This window comes from Anoplolepis gracilipes, chromosome 14, assembly GCF_047496725.1.
Source record: "Anoplolepis gracilipes chromosome 14, ASM4749672v1, whole genome shotgun sequence".
Classification (NCBI taxonomy): Eukaryota; Metazoa; Arthropoda; class Insecta; order Hymenoptera; family Formicidae; genus Anoplolepis; species Anoplolepis gracilipes.
The window spans coordinates 4,383,555-4,406,611 of NC_132983.1; the positions used below are offsets into that span (position 1 = coordinate 4,383,555).

At 33.5% G+C, this 23,057-nt stretch overlaps 1 protein-coding gene across 16 annotated transcripts in view; it reads right to left on the reverse strand.

Moving 5' to 3' along the window:
* The window catches only part of LOC140673344 (venom dipeptidyl peptidase 4), a 329,058-nt gene that overhangs the window by 41,761 nt on the left and 264,240 nt on the right, over nt 1–23,057 (reverse strand). For all 16 annotated transcript variants that reach the window (XM_072906244.1, XM_072906243.1, XM_072906247.1 and 13 more), the window contains 2 exons: nt 10,261–10,313; nt 3,115–3,314 (listed from right to left, as the gene is read on the reverse strand). In XM_072906244.1, coding sequence (XP_072762345.1) covers nt 3,115–3,314; nt 10,261–10,313 — 253 coding nt within the window. The remainder of the gene's footprint in view (nt 1–3,114; nt 3,315–10,260; nt 10,314–23,057) is intronic.

Below are 23,057 nucleotides of genomic sequence, written 5' to 3' on the forward strand. Positions count from 1 at the left end.
GCGTGATTCGTGTGATTATATTTTCATTCGACACGCACACATCCTTATTCGCGTGCTGTTTTCAAAATGTACCTAATTTAAAATACATAATTTGACACGCCATATAGGAGGTAGTGCTCTTGCAGCACCCTCATTATTGACCGCTACGTTTATGACAGTCGCGAAATTCCTGTCCTATTCTGAAAATCAACGACCACAGCGTTGTTTTGGTTCCCTTGATAGCATATCTGCGTATAGATATATCACGAAGTTATCAGTTCCCTGTAGAATCCACCTCAATCTCACACATTTGCAACGCCATTTCCGGCAGCGAAAACAAAATGCGTCGCGTCGTGCTCGACCAAACGACGCGATTCGCTCGCAACTTTCGCGATAAATCAACAACAGAGATGCGTAAACAATTTCTATCATTTATCCGTGTGGAGAGATCAATCATGGAGTGATGGCGGCGCCATTTAATTATTTGGCACTGACCGATCGAAAGATTACAAGAGCGAGATGTCCCTAAATGCATAACTTTTTTACAACGCGATATTATAATAATCTTCTCACGAGTAGCTATAATTGTTCAATTTAAATTTTTCAAATTACTCTTATTTTTATTTATTGTACAAAATATAAAAGTTGTTGTTTTATGCGATTACGAAATTTGAGTATTTTTATATATATGTATATATTTTACTTTTTACTACATTCTTTTTTTACACACATATTATATATTTTATCTTTTTTTAAAAAAAAAGAAAAAAATTTAAAATTATTTTAAAAATTGTATTAAAAATTGTATTAAAAATATAAAACAATCGCAGAAGAAGAAAACTTGTTAGGTTTCCGATGCGCAAAAAATTCATAGATGATTAAGATATACTCAACAGCTGACAAAATTCAAGGCAATAATTTTGTTCGCGAAAATGCACAAATAAATATGACGAGATATGAATCTTTCGCATCGGTCAACGCGCAAAATTTGTTGGCCTTGCGAGGCAATCGTTTGGGATATACATATAAAAGCGTGGCGTGATTCTGCATTTTAAATTATGCCCTAGCTTTTTCCGTTGCTTTTCAACAGCGGCAGCTGCTATGATCCAGCTGCCAATAGCACAAACGTTATGAATCCGGACAATTTGCCGTGCTGCTTATCCCTTTAAATATGAACACACACCCCGTTGATCCACTTGTCGTCCATGATACTATAAGCGCGTTTTTTTTTATAGCCGCGGGTATTTTTATACAGATTTGTCGAAAAAAAGAAAACAATATAACAATCGCACAAATATTAATCTCTGATCATCGCCGCTAATTGTCGTTGACATTCGATATCAAAATCAATTTATTCTTTTGTTATGCGATGTACATATAACTTCCACAAATTTTTAATTAATAAAATTCTTTAGCTATTTAATAAAACAATTAATGTTCAAAGTTTCCTGTTTATGTGAATTTCTTTTGTAGTAAAAATATTGTACAAATGATATATAATATTATTTTAATATATATATATATATATATATATATAATAATTTTTAAAACTTTAGTTGAATTAAAAATAAAATATCTCACATGATTGAAGTCGAGATGAGTCGTTCTCTCTCTCTCTCTCTCTCCTTACGTTTTCTTCTATTCTGTACGAAATGCTTTTATGCGTGAAATCGAATGCGTAACTTTACTAGCCCCGCGACATACGATATTCATAGTGATGAACGTCATTCAGGATATAGGAACTAAATCTAGTGGAAGTGACCGTAACCCGTCAGAGAGTTCCCTCTCACATTGTTCGCGGACTTGTCTTCTTGATTGATGAATTTTTATGCGCCTCATCCGTTGATTCTTCCCGTTATCACCACACGTGGTAAAACGAGGTATGACATTCAAAGGGATAAACTAAGAGTGGACAAAAGAGTATGACTGATGAAGGGTTGGGAATAAGCAAACGCGGAAGTTTGCGAATTTGATTGACGAATCTCTAAATATTTTGAAAATTCCAATTTTAAATGTAATTTTGATAAAAATTTTATTAAAGAGATAAAGCTGCAATAATTTTATAAAATATATTATTATTTGCTGAGAAACGTGCAATTTCGTAGAAAAATATTTAACTAATTTACTTTCTAATCCAACTGAAAGAATTGGGTTTAAAAGAATTGACAAAAAAAAACAGGGCATGTCTAGAGATCAACTGCAATAGTTTTTCTCTCCAAAGAAAATTTCGTATTAATTTACATTTCTAATGCGCCATTACCTTAGAGTTAATTTTTTATTGCAGTACAAGAAAAGAGCAGAATAATCACAACAAAACGTTTTCCGCTAATTTCACGCAAATTTGAATTAAACGAAATTATACAAAGAATTGGATTTAAAAGAATTGACACAAGAAACGACAGAACATGCATATCTAAAGATCAACTGCAATAGTTTTTCTTTTCGAAGAAAATTTTCCGTATTTGCATTTCTAATGAGCCATTATTCCCTAGAGTATTAATCTCTTATTAGTACGAGAAAAGAGCAAAATAATCAATAAAAAAGCAAAAGTTTTTTACTAATTTTAGACAAATTTAAATTAAATAAAATTGTAAAAAAGGCAATCTCTGTCGAGTTATTTTACAAACTGTGTATGTGTATCATATTCCAAAAATTTTATTTTCACGTACGAACTTCGCTCCTTTCTTTTTAATCGGATGTTCTCATAGAAATAAATAAAATGTTTTTGAACAGGGGGGGGGGGGGGGAGAAGAGTGTTAGTTTTGTAAAAACAAATTCTTCAAAGGGACAAATAACAAATATTGCGTGATTCGCTGAACCGTTAGTAAAGGTACACAAGCACGATAAATCGAAATAGTCCCCGGTTTCAGCAACACAAACAGCGGATTACGATATATCGACATTCCGCGAAATTTTCACGAAAGGTAAAAGGATTAGATATTAATCCATTTTAATCTTGTCGTCTTTTTCATCCGATTATTATTAACACGCTCTTTTATTTTTAAATTAAAAAAAAAAAAAAAAACTTCAAAGCTTTTAACAACAAAACATTATGATAATTGTATGCTTAAATATTTGTTACATAATTTCCGATCAACATACTGTTTTCAGACTTTATTAGACGAAAGCACTCACCCTCGTACACCCAATCCGGAACTCCATTATAAATAGTGCCAAACTCTCCCGTGCTAGTTATCTGATAATCATTAGCCACTTCTGCTTCCGGTCTGTAGTAGATATTATTCTGATGCACGTAGATCAGGGCGTTGCCACGTGGCCCCCACGTAGCGAGCTGCAACGGCGTAGATTCGTTCGCCGCCAGTATCGTCTCCGTCCTGCAAATATAATTATAATTAATGTTGCTTCGGTTAGTACAGTAAAAATAATTGCGCCTTTCATTCACTGCGATTATTTTTTTCGCGCGTTTGCGTTTTCCAAGACGGTATCTACTACTCGTGTTTTCGCATCTCGCGGAAAAAGTCGCATCATCACACCTGTCACCCGCTTTTTCGCGTGTTTCGTATTTCACGTTTCCCGCAAGAAATAAAAAGATCATCAGTTGGCATCTTTCTCCTCCGAAGAATGTGCTCTCAAAGATGAATGGTTATAGCGAAAATATTACGACTCTACATAAACATGTCTATTTTATTATTTTAGCGACAAAAGTGCAAAAGAAAAAAAAAAAAAAAAAAAGAGAGAAAGACATTACAAAGACATTATACAATGTAGCATATTACTATTTTTAATTCATGAAAGGAAATATGAAATAATATCAAGGAGGTTACGAAATAAACTTCTTATTCATTTTGTATCGCTTGATTTCGCTAATGTATACCGCTGTGACACACTTTTTTGCTCAGGGAACTTTTTTTCTCAGAAAAATAATGTTGGTCGCGAAATATAAAGAGAAATTGTAAAACAAAAACGCGGGGGGCATGTAATTATTTTCAAATTGATTTGAATCGGTTAAATCCGTTATATTATATATTACAAACGCAATTATTGAAATTTGGGTTTATAAAATCGAGACAGACAAAGAGGAGGAGGAGAAGAAGGAAGATATCAGCGCGTTCAGCTTGATATTATTTAGCTTTCGTTAACCAATCGCCTCAAACAATGACGTCACTATGTCCCGGTTGAACAATGCCGTAACTCTTGGTATGATTTTAGGCACGGTCGTAGTTTGAAACTACCGGACAACCAAGAGATGTAGTCTCGCATAACTACGGCTCCGTATTGTTCCTGTTGATTTCGGAACGTAATACACAGGCCGCAAATTCTTCGTCAAAGGAAGGTTCGGAACTTAAACAATGGCCGGGATTATTACCGGTCAGGGAATGATCAAATAAAACAGCGAATAAATTATTATTCTGGGAATAATTACGACTGTAATTCAGAAATGCAATTAATCGCCAAACCGGTGTGTGTGTGTGTGTGTGTGTGTGCGCGCAGCTGGCTATTTCCGCGTTCCTGGTTAACAAGTACGTTTAGGCAACCATGTTATATTGATGCTTTCAAACAGAGCAAAAACTATTGCAGAATTATACATTATTATCGCCGGCAATACATTATCTCTTAATGCGTGTATTAATCATTCATGCGACGTAAACAAAATTATAATTGCATATAATTTTACTGATGATTTTGTTTCAAAACTTTCGTACGTTCAAAATGAATTGAAATATATTTAAAAGAGATAATTATCTTCATTTGCAATGCCTATATTTTTTAAATTCCTTTTTGTAAATCAGGCGATTAACCTTAATCCGGCAACTTTTATTGGAAGAATTCTGATGCTTGTTCGCGATTAGATAAAAGCTGTTTACAAAGAGTTTGAGAAAAGCCGATTAAGGAAAGTTAATTTTTGCCTTTGTATCTGATAAAAATATCATCGTAGATCCCGACAATTGACGAGAAACATTGAAGCCATTGTTTATTCGAGAATCAAAGAGAATTTCCTAATTATACAGTTTTGATTGCTCTTTATTTTATATAATTTTATATATGTCGTAAGTTTTTATTTTTTTAAATTCGAATTAAGACGAAATTTATAATATTATGCATTATACATATGTATACACTAAATTTTCTAAATCACGAGAATTTATCTTAAATTTTTAATTTTTTCTAAATCATTTTTTTAAATTTTTATGTGAGAAATTATATTTTGTATCATACGACGGTTTATCTAAGATACACTACAAAAAGTATGACAATGTGTCATTTTTACACGCTTGTGAGCATTATTTTCTTCCACTATCATTTAGAGTAAAAGTTTTATTCATTTAGAATAAAAGTTTTAAAGTTTCGATCAGATTTTCTCTCTCTCTCTCTCTCTAGATGGAAAATTGCCAACTATCGCAGTCCACTTCCGTATACGGAAAACTAGGGTCCATTTTCACTGCAGTAAGAACTTTTAGCAAATACGTATCGAGAAATAAACGAATAAATCGATACTCTCAACTGTTGAAGCCACTGAACCTCGTCACGCTAATAGATCAATAAAATAATTGCGCAAAATATCTCGATAAAATAACAAATGTATTTTTGTATATGTATTATATCGTATTTTTTCAAATCATTCGATTGTTACAAAGTCGAAATGTTTTATGTATTTTTATCCTAGTGATTGATAAGCTTATTGTTAGTCTCTCTTCTAAATTCTTTATAAATCTCTTCGACAATTTAAAGTTTAAATACAAATTTATTCTGTAAAAAAACTGTTTGAATTTTCATTATGTTTCATACTTTTTATGAAAACTTGTTTTGATGGAAACTCCAATCAACATCGATAAAAGAGCTTTGAACACTGTAAAAATGCAACTTTCATTTTATGTCGCGTAATATTTATTTTATGTCCCAAAAAAGTACATATTTTCAGATATGTTTTTTAAATGCATATGTATACATATTCGCTTATGTATGTTTAAAAGAGAAAAAACCGAAAGAAAGAGCTTCCTTTCTATAGACAATAAAGGCAAAAACCAGGGATGTAAACTAAAAATATGTTATACATTTTGAAATTGATTTTAGAATTTTAGACGAAATAAGCAAACATTTACTATTATGCAATCTTATTTTGTTCTACCTAGCTCCGGAATTAAATTTTGAAAAATTATGAAGCTTTTAATGTTTTTATTGAGAAAATGATTTCACATATTAAATTTTAAATTAATAAAAAAAGTCTTACAGAGATGAAAAGCGCATTCTGCATTTTTCAATACATACAAATATTCCGGACTTTTTAATACACAAAATTGGCTCAGTTCACTTTTCTAAGAAAAAATTAAATAATTAACGTAAATTAAATTTTCTCAAAGCATTTCAAAAATTTTATAATACACGCCAGAAATATTGTAAGAAAATTATAAGAATTGTAAGACGTGTCGTATTTATTAAATGCTAAGGTACAGGTAAGTATAATCTATGTGTACATACGTGTATATATAAACTTTAATATGCTGTTCTAAGGTAATTAAGATAAATATGTACTTGCGAGGTTTTAAAAAAAATCAACCAGACCACATTGTTGCACTGATCCGTTCAATTGCTTCTACCTTGCTGTCGGATAGAAAAACGGACTTTTTCCAGCTGGATTCGCGCAATGACCCTCCCCCTCTTTTATCCACTGGCGTTTCATCCGCGCCAGCCGGCCATGGAAAATCGATGAAAAGCGTACGCGCGACTTCACTGTCGTCGTGTCGTCGCTGGATAACGTTTGTCGTCCCACAGCAAACTTCTTCCCGAAAAGCCATAAATAAAGACACCGGTATTCATGCGGCGTACAAACCGGGTTTATAGCGGGACAAGGTTCGCTCGGCCTCGCCTAGCGTGGAATATACAGCGAGGAAACTCACGGCTTATTTACTCTCTTTCTCTCTCTCTCTCTCTCTCTCTCTCTCCATCTCATTCCCCGTTTTCGCCTCTATCCTAATATATATATATATATATATAACACATATACAAACATACATGTCGGTGTACATCGTCGTCCCGGCTTTTATCGCGACACCGAAAGCCAAAAACGACGGGGGATTTACTGGCCCCCCCAACTGTTTTCCGCGCCATGATTGCCGCCACGCGTGAACAAACTATTGCGGCAATGGCAAAATTTACAAGAGAACGTTCGCACAGTTGATCCGCTTTGATTCGGTGGATAATTCAAATTGAGACTTTTGACAACGTCCTATAGCGCTCCTGCAATATTACAGTAACATCGCACCGTGCTGGAAAATCAGGTCAGAGAAGCTTTCAACTTTTACGAAAATATTGACTGTGGAATATTAAAAGGGACAGAGAAAGAATATAATTAAAGTGCAATCCAATTATTTTCGTAAACTGATGAATTAACTGGATTTGAAGAAGCTTATGATGTTATTGTACGTGAAATTTACAATGGAAACATAAAAATGTTGAACATTTATATTATATATTAAAAGATATATATTTTTTAAACAATAACGTGCATTTTCTATCATCGAATATATTTTCTTTGTATTTAGTTCAACTTTCATAGTCAAAAGATATTGGTGATGAAAATAACCGTTCTGTATGTAAATTTTAATCATGCTTTATTCGACGAAACTAGGAACTGGGATTCGAAATACATGTACAGAAATATGACACGACGTAAATGCAATATTATAATCGTGGAAACGATAGCGAAATGTTTTATCTAATTGTAAGTATAAAATAATGTTTTGGCACGAGTTTACTTTCCCGCGTCGAATAAAAGCGAATGTACATATAACAGCAAATATATGTAAATGAGTGTAAATTTCGTAATGAATTTAGTTTTGGCGCGTTTACATCGCGAAAAATGTCTTTCATTTTGGCGGCATTCGCTCGGCGAAGAAAATCACTTTTTCACATTCAAAATGCAAAGCATAATATACGAAACAACGAATAACGTAAGATTATGACGTTGACAATCACGTGCGATATAACACGTGTATATCGTGTATCGGAGGCCAACATATTTCTCATTTTCCTAAGAACATATATTACGCCGTGTCGTTTCATTTTCGCGTGAAACTTTCGTCGAAAATGGACGAGTTGTCGCAATGCAGTAGTTCTACAATAGAGTTTATTTACCTGTAAAATTCGTCATGAAACGCGCAATTTAACATTTTATTCGAGATATTATATATTTTTCTCCTCATATATATTTTTATATTTAAAGATTATAAAATTTTTTAATTAATATGTAAGATTTATTTAATCGCAATCATAATCATTATTTTTCTCTTCGTTGCATGTGTTTCTTTAATATCTAAAGATTTAAAAAAAAATGTAAAGATGATATAATTGTTTAATTAAATTTTTTAATTAATAGATAAGATAAATAATATACACCGCTAATTATTATTATACTTTTATCCTCCATTATTTTTAATTGCTTCGCGCAAGTGCTTTTCAAAGATTTAACGTTCAGAAACTTCGAAACCTATATCCATACTTTCTTGTTTAAAATAATCTCAAAGCTGAAATTCTCGGTTCACAGTACATATTCCCGAAATACTCTGCACGTCAAGACTACTTCGTTTGCGCTCTTTATCTAGAAATTTAGCTCTCTCTCCGAAAACCAACGACGTAACTCAAACTCGACAGCGAATTATGTATATATGTACATACGTTTGTTACAGTCACGAGGTTAAACCTCGAAACGACGCAACTGTAGGTACATACAAAGATGACGAGCGGCCTTTGCCTGCGAGACACGCTTGGAAACGGAGTGTGATTTGATCTGTATGACTATTTGAGAGCGATGATCTCAAGCGCAACGGTAAAGCCCGGGAGGAGATTCACCTGCCGTAGAAGCCGCGGGCATCCGCACAGAACGGCGAAATCTGGCGGAATTGCCGCAACCTCGGCTCTAGAACTAGGATGTCTAGTCGTGGTTTCGCGTGAATGAATTTCAGGATCCTACGGGTTTCTCTTGGAGGAGTGCGAACGACGGGACTTCACGAACGAGGACGACGTTATTCCCGCGAATCTCGAGAAAGTACTCGTGGTTTCGCGATCGTGAGAAATTGATCCTTATAATTTTGCCAGTTTCACAGGTGACCTAGTTCTTCGGTTGACTTAAATTCCGCAGGGAGTTTGAATAATATATCAAGAGGGAGGAAACGAGATTGTTCTATCAAAATATTATATTAATTCCACAACTACTGTCGGCAGAAAGGTAACTTTCAGTTATGACGATTAATTTAAATCTTCAATTAAGATAACAATTAGATTTTACACCTAAAAGGACTTGTATACAAATACTTATTTATGCATCTTTTCACACGCTAAATATAGAATTTAGAACGTATTTATTTCTTATACATAAATACAATATTATTGCTATAAATCTATAATTTGCTATAAATAAACAGCGCATGGAAAACAATAATATTTAGTATGCATATACATGATATACGTAACAATCATACTAATGAGTAAACAAATATTCAAATAGTGGGACATGGATAAATATATAAATAATGAAACACACACACACGCATATATGTAAATATACAAATAAATTGAACAAAAACATGATAAATCGCGATTGTAAAAATTGATTCTCTAACAAATTTAATTAATATTAAATTCAAATTAATAATATTAACCATTCATCTAAATAACTGACAATGAGAGTTTAATCAAACCCTAACCCCAGAATTTAACACACAAGTGAGAGACTATATAATCTCATTGTCGGTCAAATCTAATCAAGTCGAGTCTAAGAAAAAGTATGATTTAAAAAATTAAGGAAGAAAATAGGGACTTTCTCTTTAATAAAATACAAGGAAAAATTTGCGTTGCCTTTGCAAGACCAGCAAACGTCGCGGACGCGAAAAACGCAAAACCGTACGGATAAGTTTAGACTTTAAAAGATAGCTTTAACTTTTTCCGCTGAAAAAGACGAGTGAGAAAGGGAGAGCGAAAGGGGATTGCGGCGGTCGGGTATGGCGATAATCGTGATATAACCGCTCCTAAATGCTGAGTTAATGATCAAATCCGCGAAGGAAAGTTCTCAGACGTAGAACGCTAAGGGCAGAGCGGTAAGGTAAGGTAAAGCGGTGACGGTAAGACGAGCCGGGATTAAATTCGTGCACAGTTTGTAATTTGCACGCGCGGCGCTACGACCCCAGCTTTCCCAACTTTCCCTTCCCTCCCTTCGCCGGATGGCTTACGAGGCCGAGATTAAAATGCAAATCTGAACTTGATCACAGAATAAATTTGAGATATGATTGTCGCAAAATATCGTCGAGACGCGGCTCGTTTACTTACAGTGTCTCCAGATTCACAATCCTGTAATGGGCCAGGTATGTGTGACGATACAGCTGAAACAGAGAAGAGGGAGGACACGTTAGTAAAGCCGTAATTGAGGTGATCGAAACATGTATGGAATCCAACAGGCAAAGTAATATCTTTTGCAAAAATTCAATTAAATAATCTTTTTTGCGATTAATTAATTATACTTTTCCACATTTTCCTCCTGCCTTCCAGTTTATTCTTAAGAAACTATTTCTTATATTAAACTTTAAACAAGATTTCAACAATCTTTTGTATATAAAAAGAAACTCTCCAATTATTTTTTTTTCATAAATTGCCACTGTAATCGACGTTATACACTTTCGATAAATTTATATACTTTCGTCAATAAAAAGTCGATCAAATGCTGCGAGAGCAATGGTATTCAAATGATGGAAATTTCTGCTTCGGAACTTGTAACGTTAAAAAGATTCGCTTCCGTGCAAACCATCTGAGCGTGACGGAGGATACCGAGGATACCGAGGATACCGAGGATACCGAGAGGTAACGTAAAATACGATAACATGCCAGCCCATGCACGGATTCTATTTCGTTACCGCATTTTGCCGTGGGTTACCCCGACAGTTTCCAGTTCTACCGTGTGGTACTAGCTATAAAAACCTCTCGCTCGCGTTACTCCCGTCATTCACGTAACACAGATAGAGCGCAAAAATATAATAAAGTTGGCGCTGATAAAAATACCGTACGTCCCAAGCCCTGCTCGTACTTTTCGCATGCGTACGCCTGAGATTAGCATGTATAAAAGTAATAAGAAAGCTTGTCGTTCAATACAATAGAACCGTTAATAAACTGGCAAAGTGACTTTATTAGATGACTAGAGAGACAAACTGACAATAAGGATCTGCTAATAAGGAGAAATTAGTGATTTATAAAAGTAAAATAAACAAAAAAAAAAAAAATAGAAATCTATCCCAGATTAAATTATAAATAACTATAACTACGCAATTTTGTGTGCGTATATACGTGTGTACGTAAAAATAATATATTTTTCGCGGTTCACTGACTTTTAATAGTGTAATATACGTGTATTATATGTTTAAATTCTAGATTATATAATTTCCAAACATTTCATTGAGATCGAATCGATGAATTCAAATCCGATTACAACGCAAACTAAAAGTCTAGTAAATATCAACTGTGAACTTTTATCGAATATACTATTCCATTAAAAATCAAGTCCACAAACTTTAAGCTGTGTACACTGGCAAGAGGTGGCTCGGCTCTTAGAAAGTCGTTTAATCCGAGCGTACGTTACGTCCCTTATAGCTTTCCTCCCATGTACGCTACTAATAATCATAGTAATAAAAGCAATAAACGGCTAAAAGCAATAAACGTGCGTCCAAAGTTTAAACAACAAGCAGTGCAAACCAACATAAACGCACGTGCGAATTTACCGGTAGTGACGTAAAACATGCTTACAAGTTTATTAATGATCAAACTTTCCGATCGTGCGGTGAATCGCAAATTATTAGATATTCCGAGGACGAGTCTTAATTTAAAATATTAATTATCAACAGATAATTTTTAATACTATATTATACGCACATACAAACTTTCAGGGAAATACATAAAAATTATTTTTCTTGTCTTTCTCAATGATTCAATCTAGTCATATTCATATCTATTTAAACAATCGCATATTGAATTAGAAAGAGACAACTTTGCAACAATAACCTTAACATTAAATATATCATCTATAATTACAAATATTTAAATTTATTATAGTTAAAATAAAAGAATGTTGAGAAAAAAAATACAATTTTTTATTTAATAATAAATACATGATTTGATTTTTCTATCTATTTCCAAATATATAATTATATAAACATTTGCAGTTAGATAATCAACGAAACTGATATAACACAAACAACAATCGTTTTAGATAATATATCCGCAATGATTAGAGGAACCATCGGCGTGTTAATTGGCACAGGTAGGTAGGTAGGTATAGCAGCGAATGTGCGCTTGCGGCTGGGAACGGTCCAGCTATTCTCATGGGAACATTTCGGAAGCGGGTATATCCGGGCGAGAGAAATTCGATAGAGGGAAAGAGAAGAGAGAGAGAGAGAGAGAGAGAGAGAGAGAGAAAGAGAGAGAGAAAGAGAAAGAGAAAGAGAGAGAACCGGCCGTCGAACGAACCATCGACAGCGCGATACGGAAGGATTCATGGTGTGCGCTGCGCGCTATTTTGCCTCCATTAACTCTCTTTCGGAGCAGACCTATAAATCATGGGCCGCCTGATAAGGTCGAGCAACGCCATTTTCACGTGTTGCGGCTGCGTTCGCTATCGGGCGCGGGCTGGTTTCTATCGTATTATTCCCGCCTTCAACACTCTGCCCCAAGTACACTGCCCTCCATTAACCCTTTCGGTCTTCCAGTCTTCCTAAGAGTACGGACACGTTCTTTCGTTGCAATATGCAACACGCTAGCATGTAGTTTCAAGATCATCCGGTGCCGAGTTGTATTTATGAATACTTTCCGAGTCAGATGCTTTAACATCATCATGTATATGATGTCTGAGTGAAGTCTTGGATTTTTTTCCTGAAGATTATTGATTAAACTATTTTCTTTCTAATTTTTCTTATGCATGTAAATATAATTAAAGTGCGATTTATCTAAAATAACATTTATAAACGGAGTATATAATAAGATATAAATGTAATAATGCGAGCGTAATTTATGCAAAGTTCATATAGCTTTTTAACAAGATTCGCGATTATTTTAGATAGAAAGTCTATCTTTAGCAGAATTGAATAAACTAAACAATTTCGTGAGATATTCAGAAAGTGACGACAAATTGGGATTTGTCTAAAATTTACTACCAACTTGTTGATTAAACTATTTTCTTTCTAATTTTTTTTATGCATGTAAATATAATTAAAGTGCGATTTATCTAAATCAAACATTTATAAACGGAGTATATAATAAGATATAAATGTAATAATGCGAGCGTAATTTATGCAAAGTTCATATAGCTTTTTAACAAGATTCGCGATTATTTTAGATAGAAAGTCTATCTTTAGCAGAATTGAATAAGTTAAACAATTTCGTGAGATATTCAGAAAGTGACGACAAATTGGGATTTGTCTAAAATTTACTACCAACTTGTTGCTACACCTCGTAAAGATTACGATCGAATAAAGACTTCGTTTCCTAAACTGTGACCCTTGTGAGCACTCGTCTAAGTGACAAATGAGATATTGTGGATAAGAAAGTCTTTATGTATAGAATTAAAAAAAAAGAGATTCTTACATCTTTCGCACAAAAATATTTATATATTATTCGAGGAATATTACAGTAAAACGTGACTGAAATTTCAAGATTCCGTTCAATAAGTATTACGATCGTATCATAAAGTTTATCGTAACACCGGAAGTATGGTTTCCGAAAGATTTCACATCTATATAAACTCTTCCCGTGTTATCTGAGTTATATTCTACCACACTGTAGAATCGTTGTATGCTGTGTCAGTATTTTTTATCACGCATTGTATTCATATTTCGCCACAAATTTAAACCGTGCGGAAGGAAAATGAAAAATGGATTCCAAAATGAAAATCGCGTTAGGGATTAATCAAAGCTCACGTTATGTGAATCGAAAAATGACAACCACAGTATATTGTTGAGGCGATTGAAATGGTACGAACAAGTGGCCAATATATTTTTTCAAATATTTTTGCAGCAAAGTTTTGAAAAATTTCAATCCGTTATGTAAACTGAAGATTAAAAATAGCATGATGACATATTATTTTAAATTTTAAACATTTATCAAGAGTAATATTGTTTCAAACAGTAGAGATATATTTATAACATGTTAAATATATTTATTCATGTATCAAGTTAGTTATATATACCCTAAAAAATCATTTTTATTATATACAAGTTAACTTAAAAAATAATATACTTTTACAGTAGTTCAATACTTTATTGATCTACAGCTTCTCTCACAAATATAAAAAGAAATATAATTATTGAACAGTCGAATTTATAAATTTTTATTTCAATTTCTCGATTATTATTTATTATCTTGTTAATTGACCATAATTTTAACTGATAAATTCTTCTTCAATCCAAACAGCTAAGTTTATCCCAAAATGAAATGACAGTTATTGGCAACAAAATGTTTTCCAGACGGTAAACAATTACAATCTATGAGATTAAAGTCTGTGAATTTCGCTACTCGAGCAGTAGGAAGATTAAAGATATTCGGCGAATGATTGTTTCTCATTTTCAGCGGTCGGCTGGCACAAGCCGTTATACAAAATTGAGAGCGCCCGTATTCCTCGGCAATATACGACACCGGCGGGAATACGGGGTGGAAAAGAGTTTAAAGCAGGATTTAATGTTTCTTGGGCGCGGGTTACAGGAGTTTTGTTGGATCCGCGTGCGCAGGAGCACAATTCCTAACGCGGAATTAATTCCCGCAGCGCCGCGGGACACGCGTTTCGTTCTACCGGAAGCATGGCGCTTCCCTCGCTTCGATTCGCGCGATTTAAGCATGGATGGGCAAGAATAGCTGCGAGAAGAGGGGTGCATTGTTTGCGCGAATAAGCGCGTACAAACACGTACGAGCGAGTGGACAGACGATCGTATAATCTCCACATGAGCGTTTATCTTCCACGCTAGCGGGCAAGGAAAGTCCCACTCGTATCTTCGTTTCGTCCTTTCACGAGAAAAAAGAACTTGGCGTATAATTTCTCACGCAAAAAAATCCAACAATTCACGCAGAGCTATTCTAACGCTTCTCCGATTCGTTTCAATTACCTTTTCAACTCCATAGCTTGTTCGTTAAGCGAATGAGCGGTTTACGCGTTGCAAATTGTTCAAATTTTATCTTCGTACTTTAATTTACAAACTTTCTAATTGACAATAAAAATAATATATTACAATAGAAATATACGCTGCATTCTATGTACTGTCAACAATAGTGATATATGTGTCCTATGTATCTCGAACGCAACAAACGTTTCATTTAATAGTCAAAGTTGAACAACTTTGATTGTGATGAATATATATAATAAAATAAGTTAAGAGAGAGAGAGAGAGAGAGAGAGAGAGAGAGAAACATTTTTCATTTTGCTATTAATTGCGCTTTTCAATATACTATACAATTTCATATAATAATGATCAAATAATATATATCATCGATAGATAATTGCTTAAGCATTTTATTAAAATAATTAATGAATTTCCATTAATTAGACAGAATAAAATTACCAATTGATATTATTGACAAGTCTATATAATATATAACAATAAATAGTATTGTATACAATAATAAAAAAAGATGACATAAAAAATTCATCAGGGGTATATTTTCTTCTCTTTCTCTCTTTCCTTCCGAATTTTTCGAAACATATCATTACATATATGGCGGATTATTTGATAGATAAAATGCACAGACAAGACACGAGAATAAGTGATGCTGGTTAAAAGTATCTATAAACAATAACAGCGAGCGCGAAAATATTGCGTAAATTCTTGCCGCGAATGCGTCTGCCACGGTGCTCGAGTTTCGGTAATGCAGCCTGCGGTTGCTGTTGTTGGTTTCGCGCGTTTTTCCATCGGTGCACTTAATTTCCCAGAGGCGAACCACCCATTTGGTTTTCGGTTAGCTGGCCGCGCTCCAATACAAGTGGCCGACTGTCAGCCGTACAAATCGCTAATGTCGCTAAAAACTAAAAGCGTCTCCCACGTAGGGTCGATTAAACGGATAGACGCTAATTAAGAAACTTTCGTACGAAAACCGTGTATACGATTTTATGCCCAGTACAGTTTCGCCGCAATTAATTCTTAGCACATAACTCACTCGATTTAATTTCCCAGAAGAATGAAAATGCGCATGCACTCTTTTCTTGATTTTATATCGCTTAAATATATAAGCACGGATAAAATGCGCGTGAAACGATGAGAGATGAGATTTAAAATTTAATGATGCTTTAAATAAACTTTTGACGTTATAATGTTTCTTAAGTTGTTTTTTTTTAACGTGCAATTTCGTCGGGCGGTGAATGCATATGCGCTTGAATTACCTCAGAATAAATATTACGCGTAAAATGTAGCGCAAAATTTCTGCGGATCATGCATTACACGAATATTAATATGGCTCACAAATTACGCAAACCGTTAATACTAACAAAATTGTGTGTTCAAAATTAAAATTCTGCATTCAAACATTTTTTTGTTTATACTACATTAGAATTTTTTTTCTTTCGTAGTAAGAATTTAACTTTCTATAGGCAAAGTACAAATAAAAGTGAGTTCAAGGGAATGCTTAGTTAACGTAACAGTAATTAAGATGCATTGATCAATAATAATTAAAAAAGAAGAGAACTTTTCTATGCTAATTATAAAGTTCTAAATATTCCTTTTTAAATTGGATAAAAATTTATTAGAATAAAGTATTAAAAGTAGGACGTTAGCATCTCAAGTCGCATTATATCATAATAAAAAAATAACAAATAACAACGATAAAGAGTGGCGTTTTGTATATCTTGTAATTTTCGTCATAGAATAGAAGAAAAATTTTCGTCCAAAATTGTCGAAAAATTTCGCGAGATGATTTTAGATTTGAATCTTACTGCAGGAGCTCGAATCGCAAACATTTATACTCGCCGTTTCTCGCCGAATAACCGTCCGTCGTGGAGAGCAAATGAAGCACTTTCACGATACTGGGTCACGTTTCGATTTTCGCCCCGGTTGATTCGCCTTATTCCGAAAACGAGCGATTTATTCCGAAGGGTCTCTCTCACACACCGTATCTCCGGTATGTGAATCGACTGCGGAATCAAACTTGTCCGTACGAAATGTACCCAGTTTCAGGATGCGAGCGAGAGTATTAAGGCCAGTCACGCACCGAATCAGATCAGTCCCGTTTGAAATCAGACCCTCGCGGTCTATATTGGGCCGGTAATAATTGATAGATCATCGATGGCGAATGTTTACAAGAATTTCGTTGAATATCGACAACATAGTGAGTTAAATATTGATCCCCTAAACGAATTGCGCGATATAGAGTTTAATCGACAATATCGAAAAGTTTAAAGATATAATTCTTACAATATTAAGAAAATTGCTATCAAATAAATGTATAAAAATGTATAAAAATTGTATCGCAAGAATTTGAAGATTAATTTGCGTGAAAGGAATAATGAACTTTCTATATTTGTTTTTTCTCCTGACATATTAAAATTACCGAGATTTTCAATCCCTTATTTCCTACTAATCCGAATAAGATTTGAAGAAATCAAATCTTGAAAAGTGCAATAAGATTAACGGATTTTCTGCTATTCATTTGGCGTAACTAGGATTAAGCAATCTGGATTATCCGCTAGAAACGAAATAATTAATTTGTCAACTGAAAGCGGGTTTCAGCACGAATTAATTATTTACGAGCGACGCGCGGTCATTAAGGAATAAAAGTCATTGCACAATGTTGCTTTATGCTTTAGAGAAGATAACACGATTGAACTTTAAATTAAACATCAATTGCGGTTTAAAATCTAAAATGTTTCAAATGATATATATCGAAAATATATCAACCATTTCACATGATGTATAAAATTTTTTAAATTGATTGAATTTTATTTACTGTATTCTGCACGTTAATGTTATTGTGCAATTAAAATATAAAAATTATAAAAATATAATTAATTAAATTAAATGATGTAAAAAATTTGTTTTTCTTTTAAAAATTTATATAAAAATTTATATAAGCGTGCAGTTGTTTGGAATAATTACGTATACATCTATAAATACGTTAATACAGTACGCAATACAGATTCCGATACGTGTTCGAGTTCTCGAGCTTTAAAACAAAGATTGCAGCATTCAACTAAAGATCGTTAATGTCTTCTTAACGGTACGTTTGCTCGCTTCTTAATAGCATCGCCGATGTTTATCCCGCTTCTCATCGTCGTCTCGGCATTACGTTAATGTGTTAAATGGCGCGTCGCATCGCAAAAGGAATGCGAAATGTAGATTGCGCGGACGATGAGTATTTATACGCAAGCAATGTTGATTTAGCTTCGAGATCGAATAAACGCGCGTTGCACAATAGATGCGAACGGGACGCTTGTGGCCTCGCGGTCTGATCAGGATCGATTTTATCCACTGCAGCAGAGTTTCGCTCGATATACAGGGTGTCCGGCAAGATTGAATTAATAATTATTGAGAAATTAATTAAAACATATCGACCAATATATTAGCGCTTTGCAAAAAGACAGTCCGCTGTTACACGGTTACTACAATATATGCGTGCGACTAGCAACCGCATGACAGCGGACTGACTTTTCTCGCCACGTGCTAATACTCACACGAATTGGTCGATATTTTGAAATTAATTTCTCAATAATTATTGCGAAAATCGCAAAATGGTAAAGGACTTTTCTGTTCAGTTTAATGCGCTCTACCTATACTCACGAACGTTGATTCAATCTTTATCGGACACCCTGTATATATATATATATATATATATATATATATATACAATCGAATCCGCGTAGTAAAATCTCAACGTTCATTTTTATTAGCAAGCTTTAAAAAAAAAACGGCTCCTTCTCACGGACGAGAGCACATATGAGCGTTTGTCTCGATTCCGCTACACGAGATGCACATTAAGATTAGTGCACCGGCACGTTCCGAGTACTTGAGGATAAGTATACCGAGCAGTTTTTCAATTTATTACTTCCTGCGAATCTTTTCATCTTTCATCTTTGTCGATCGCGCGAAAGGTAGTGAGTAGAAAATCGGTTTTAACTGCAAAATGTAAAACAATTTAATATCTAAAAAATATAATTAAAATGTAATTAACGAAATGTACCGAATATGCTTTTGTACCATGTAAATAGCTACAACAAAGTTTGTGATGTATTTTAGTAAAAGCAACTACACGGCAATGTACGTTCCAATGTGCAGCGATCTGTGGTTTTGTGCGAGAGAGCGGAAGATTTTAGGAAACATAGCCGAAATTATCATTTAATCGGTTTGATACGCAGTTATTAAAGTAGTTGAGATCTTTGCGCGAGATTTACATACAAAACCACGCGTTATTTAAGTAATTATAATTGATTCAAAATTGAAGTAAAATTTTTTTTATTATATTCGCTCTTTGCTTGCATTCCTTTGCTATCATTGGAAACGCAAACGGTTAGTCAGTTTAAAAAGAACACAGAACACTCTGCCTTTCATTCGAGATTTTAATTAAGGAAAATTATTATAGAGTAACATTTTTTCATATTGCTTATTAAAATGCACCGTAAAAAGCAACGGCATCCCAAATGGAAAATATAACAAAATATTTTACATTCATTATTAAGTTCTATCATTATGCGCTTGATGAGAAGTTTGATGAAATAAATGAATGCTGGCGGTTTCACGAGCGGTGCATTAATTACACTACTAGTACAAAACGTCAAAGTTGAAAACGAAAAGTAGGTCAGAGAGATTTATCATGTGTTTACAAATAATAATTGAAAATTTTTCGACGTGTTTCGCATAAACCAATATTTTAGACCCATTATTTTCCCTATTTAAATTACAAATGTGCGATATTAAAAATAAAAAACCCCTCCCCTTGATGATAATTTATTTTTATATCCCTACTTTAAAATCTCCTCACGTTTTCTAATCTAGAAACCAATATTTTATGTACCAGACGTATCGGAATAATGTTTTCTCGTCTGAATTAGCGAAAAATATCACCCTTCGTTTTTTTATTTATATCGAGAGAGCAATAATCGCGCGCGGCTGTTTCTCACGTCGAAAAAAATTGTGTCCCATTTCAATAGATGGGCAATTCGCGCGAGTGAACTGCCGACCCCCGATATCCTCAGAGTGGTGCATTAAAAATTGATTCTAATGCACTACTTGTGGTTTGCACTGTGCAGGTGACGCATGAGAAATCATGGACTTCAAGCACAGTGGATACTTATATTGTCCGACGCGACCATCGGAAATTTCGACTGCGGACATGCAACCGTGCGCTGCGGAGTTACATAATGTAAATCAAGAAGCGCGCGATGCACATGCACCGATTGCGCTCCATTCGATGCATATACGTAAGCCCTTTATTGCTTAATATCCTCGAACGTTATCGGTCAAACGAGTTTCACCGCATAATCGCAATTTTTTTTTTTTGGTTTCATCGACGCCGTATAATTCGCCGATAAATTCGGGCAGTGATCCGAGTGTGGCTAGTTAGCGAGCGATTTTAACGAGGAAAAATCCCTTGGAAAATAAAAATCATCAATCCCGTAACGATCGTTAAATTTTTAACCATCCAAAAACATAACGTAAGAAATAAACTTTTTTGATATTTTTTAATTTACGTGTAATCTATCTCTTACCTTATTAAAAGCAAATATGTATATGTGATGTTAAAATTTTTACAATTGCTGCGAAACAACCATATCATTGAAAAAGACAACACTATCGTCAGAACCTTGTTTATTTCTTTTCATATTCTATCATTAAAGCAACAATTTACGTATTTTCTAAATTAATCGATGGCTCAATTTACAAAATTGGCGTTCAATAATCGTATCTACCCTTTTTTATTACAGCGTCGGTATCAGATGCAACGATATTTTCGACGAGAAGCCAATCTTCGTCAACGTATAATGTCATTGAGGTAAAGAGGAGCGTAAACTTACGAGAGATAATAAATTACTAGCGATTCATAAACAAGTTCGCTAAAAGTGGAATCCATTGAAGAATTGAGACTCGTAAAAAGACCGATGGCGCGTCTTTCTTTTTCGCGAGAATAAACTTCGCACAGTAATAATAAAAAAATATGCAGATGCCCTTTACATTTAATTATAAATAATTTTATATATATATATATTTCTAAAGAGTTGTATACATATATACATGTACATATATAATTCTTTAAAAATATATAAAATAGATTGGAATTATAACTGAATGCATAAATAAAAGTATAATAAGCCGAAAATGTCCTTCTTTCTCTTTTTCTTTTTAATATGCTAATATTTAGTATCTTACTTATTGTCTCCAAGACATATAACGGTGCTTTGTTTCTCTATTCTTCAAAAAGGTATTGTAAAGGGCATTTTTACACTCGCTTTCTTCAACGTGGCCATAAAGGATTTTTTTTTAAATACCTGCCTGGGTTGTTTTCTGTGAGAACATTGTGGCATAAACTGAACATAAACGAATATTACGTTCTAGAAAATAACTTTTTACCATTTCTTACCGAAATGAGAAAATTTATGATTAATAATCGTGAACAACAATTTTTTTGTTTGTTCGAAATTGTTACACTTCAATTGTCATGTGGGAAATATTGAAAATTTTTCGTGAGAAATCTCAGAGTTATATAGATGCTTCCCGCTGCTACTCCAAAGAGTTTATCTCGATCAAAGTACTCGCCTGTCCAGCGAGGCGTTGGTCCAAAAAACGTTCACGAAAAAAAAGTGGAAGCAACCTTATATATATATATATATATATATATATACATATAAATATATATAGCACAAGCATGCTGCTGGAATCGGCGGGACGCCTCTCTGAATTACCAATGTGTCCCTTTCAGGAAAACTGGTAATATGTCATCCGTATGAAGCCCAGCAGGCCATTTCCCATGGGCATGAACGGAGATGGGCTGAATATAGCGACGAAGTAGATCGGTGCATCAAAGGGTTACAGATTGCACAACAGCTATCAAACCGCTCGGGATATATCTACTCTATTTATCTGATAAAATCGTTAATACATGACCGCTCATCTTTAACGCTACTTAATGCTTTCAAGATTAATAAATTTCAAGATATTTATGTGTGTATAAAAAGATTCACATTTTGTAATAAATAATTTAGGAACGAAAAGCTTCTACTAATTAAATAGATAAATTAAAAATGCGATGTACATGTTACAATTTTTGCTTTCAAATTGTTTCGGTTGTTTTTAATTAATTTTAATTTTTTTCCCTTAAATTATATAATTGAATTCTAATTGAAATAACTTAATAGAAAAAAGAATATTGTGTATGAATTACTCTCACTCGCGAGATAAAATACAAATGCAAGTGAAACAGAAATTTTATACACAAAATTATTCAAAATATGAATTTTGAAAAGCTTCTTTTTTAAATACAAGAGAGTTTAAAATTTTATAATTGATAAATATTATATAATGTATATTTATATATATATATATATATATATCGAATATTGTCTACCTGACAATGAGTTAGAGAATTATGCAACTGCAATTTCAATTCTTGTTGTCGTTCCTTTTTATAACTAGCAAAGCCTCAACTTGTTCAATGATATCAAACGTGAAAATATTGTTATGTATATTATTTCGAATCAACTAGATAATTAATTATTATAATCAGCTTTGGTCGCTCTCCTATGTTCGATTTCCTCTCTATTGCACACAATAATAAACATGTTATAATAAATGTATAACAAATCGTGAGATAAGTCTAAATACATTAGTATTAAGTAACAATATAAAAATAAATTTTATTTATATATTTGTTTCATCAAATAATTTATATCGACACGATACTTCGAGAACGTTTCAAACTATAAAAATATTGAAACAAAAAACGTGCATCTCTCAATTAAAGTATGTAATTTTATTATCTCTCTCAACATAATTTTATTCATAGTTATAATATAGAAAATATTGTCACAGTAAAATTTATTACGATAAAATAGAAAATCTCATAGGTGTAATACATGTGCGGCGAATAAATGTTTCATTTCTCATTATTTATATTTAGAA